Source organism: Otolemur garnettii, unplaced genomic scaffold (genome assembly GCF_000181295.1).
Source record: "Otolemur garnettii isolate 467f Iridium unplaced genomic scaffold, OtoGar3 scaffold00038, whole genome shotgun sequence".
Classification (NCBI taxonomy): domain Eukaryota; kingdom Metazoa; phylum Chordata; class Mammalia; order Primates; family Galagidae; genus Otolemur; species Otolemur garnettii.
In genome coordinates this window covers 11527525-11529591 of record NW_003852433.1, presented here as the reverse complement: position 1 = coordinate 11529591, position 2067 = coordinate 11527525, and the positions used below count along the sequence as shown (strand labels likewise).

Genomic DNA, 2067 nt, shown 5'->3' with positions numbered 1-2067 from the left:
AAAAAAAAAAAAGGTACATTTAGCCACCATTTTCCATTCTCCCTATGTATGGCGAGTTTATGGGCAACTTTTGGGACACCTTATGTTAGGGATACTTGTCTCTCCTCCTCCACTGGGGCCCTGACGTGGTGGGTTTCTCTTCCCTGGTCACCACCCAGAAACCGCAGCCAGGCGCTCAGCTCCGAGGCAAGTGTGGATGAAGGTGGCGTCTTTGAGAGCCTGAAGGCAGAAGCGGTCTCCCCACCAGCGCTCTTCTCGGGCTTAACCGGCACCCTTCCCTCCAGCTCGTTCCCATCCAGCCTGGTGCTGGGGTCCTCGGCAGGTGGCGGGGACGTGTTCATCCAGATGCCAGCGTCCAGGGAGGAGGGCGGGGGCCGGGCTGAGGGCAGCACCTACCACCACCGCCAGCCCCACCACCACTTCCACCACGGCGCCCACCGCGGGAGCTCCCTGCTACAGCACATGGGCGGGGACCACCGTGGCCACGCAGAGGAGGGTGGCGACGAGCAGCCAGGGACACCTGCCCCTGCCCTGTCCGAGCTGAAGGCTGTCATCTGCTGGCTCCAGAAGGGACTCCCCTTCATCCTGATCCTCCTGGCCAAAGTGTGCTTTCAGCATAAGCTCGGTGAGTCCCTGGGGACTAGGGACAAGTCTGACACCTGCAGCAGGTGGGGTGGGGATGTCCTCACCTATAGCACCTGGATAAGGCAGCAAAGGCTGTCCTGGTGCAAAGGGCTTCAGATTAGACCTGGTTTCAAATCCTGGCTAATTAAGCTGTTTGACTTAGGGTAAGTTACTTGGCTTCTCTGAGCCTGCTTCCTCATCTGTCTAGTGGGAGTTGTGCTAGAAACTTCCTCAGCTAGCATAGTAACTCAGAGCTCAGACTGCTTGGGTCTGAACCCCAGCTCTGCCCCTTCCGAGCTGTGGAACACTGGGTATGTTATTTAACCTCTTAGGGCTTCAGTTCCATCATCTGTAAAATGGGGGTTATAATAGTATATACTTCACGGAATCACAGTAACATTAAATTTAAGTTAACATGGGTAAAAGTACTTAGGACAGCACCTGGCCAAGAGAAAATGCTGGGCAAGTGTAGATTGTTAATTTTTATGCTATTCATTATTAACACATTAAAATACTTAATATAGAGCCTGGCACATAGCAAGTGCTCAGTAAATACTACCTGTTGCTGTTCCTGGTGAGAAGTAAGATGATGATTCAGTAAGGTGCTTACACTAGTACCTGACACATACCTAACATTCAATTAATAGTCTCTAGTATACTGTTGTTATTATTGTTACTATTATCATTCATGATGTCACTGTGTCCTGGAGGTACCCTGGAGGGCTTGTGGGCTGTTGTATTAGTCTTGTACCCAGCTGGATGGTAAGAATTACCTGGATGGCAAGAATTACCTGTGGCCTACCACTTCCCATAAGGAAATATCCAGAAGCAATTAGCCATCCTTTGTTTCTTATTTTCTCCTCTCTGATAAGTTCCAGCTGACTTGGGTCATTCTACCTTCCTTGCTGGGGGGCTATCCGATCAGCCCCTCCCTTTCTGTTTCTCAAAGCATGGTCCTCCTTACTCTGAATTCTGGCAAAATATTATGTTGAGCTTTATTTTATTTATTTATTTATTTATTTGCAGTGTTTGGCCGGGGCTGGGTTTGAACCTGCCATCTCTAGTATATGAGGCCAGCGCCCTACTCCTTGAGCCACAGGCGCCACCCTTGAGCTTTATTCTTGAAGGTGGTCATTTCTGTTTTCAGTTGGCAGGGGTTTTTTTTGTTTGTTTGTTTTGTTTTTTAAAGACAGAGACTCACTATATAGCCCTGAGTAGAGTGATATGGCATCTCTTGAGCTTAAGCAATTCTCTTGCCTCAGCCTCCCAAGTAGTGGTATTACAGGTACCTGCCACAACACCCAGCTATTTTTTTGTTGTAGTGTTACAGTTGTTTGGCACGCCTGTGCTGGGTTCAAACCCAACAGCCATGGTTTATGTGGCTGGCACCCTGAACACTGAGCTGCAGGCGCTGAGCCCAGTTGGCAGTTTTTTTTTTTTTTT

The 2067-nt window shown here is 49.2% G+C and overlaps 1 protein-coding gene across 1 annotated transcript in view; it reads left to right on the top strand.

Moving 5' to 3' along the window:
- The window catches only part of RNFT2 (ring finger protein, transmembrane 2), a 79109-nt gene that overhangs the window by 7814 nt on the left and 69228 nt on the right, over positions 1 to 2067 (top strand). The window contains exon 3 of the mRNA XM_012805230.2: positions 159 to 625. Coding sequence (XP_012660684.1) covers positions 159 to 625 — 467 coding nt within the window. The remainder of the gene's footprint in view (positions 1 to 158; positions 626 to 2067) is intronic.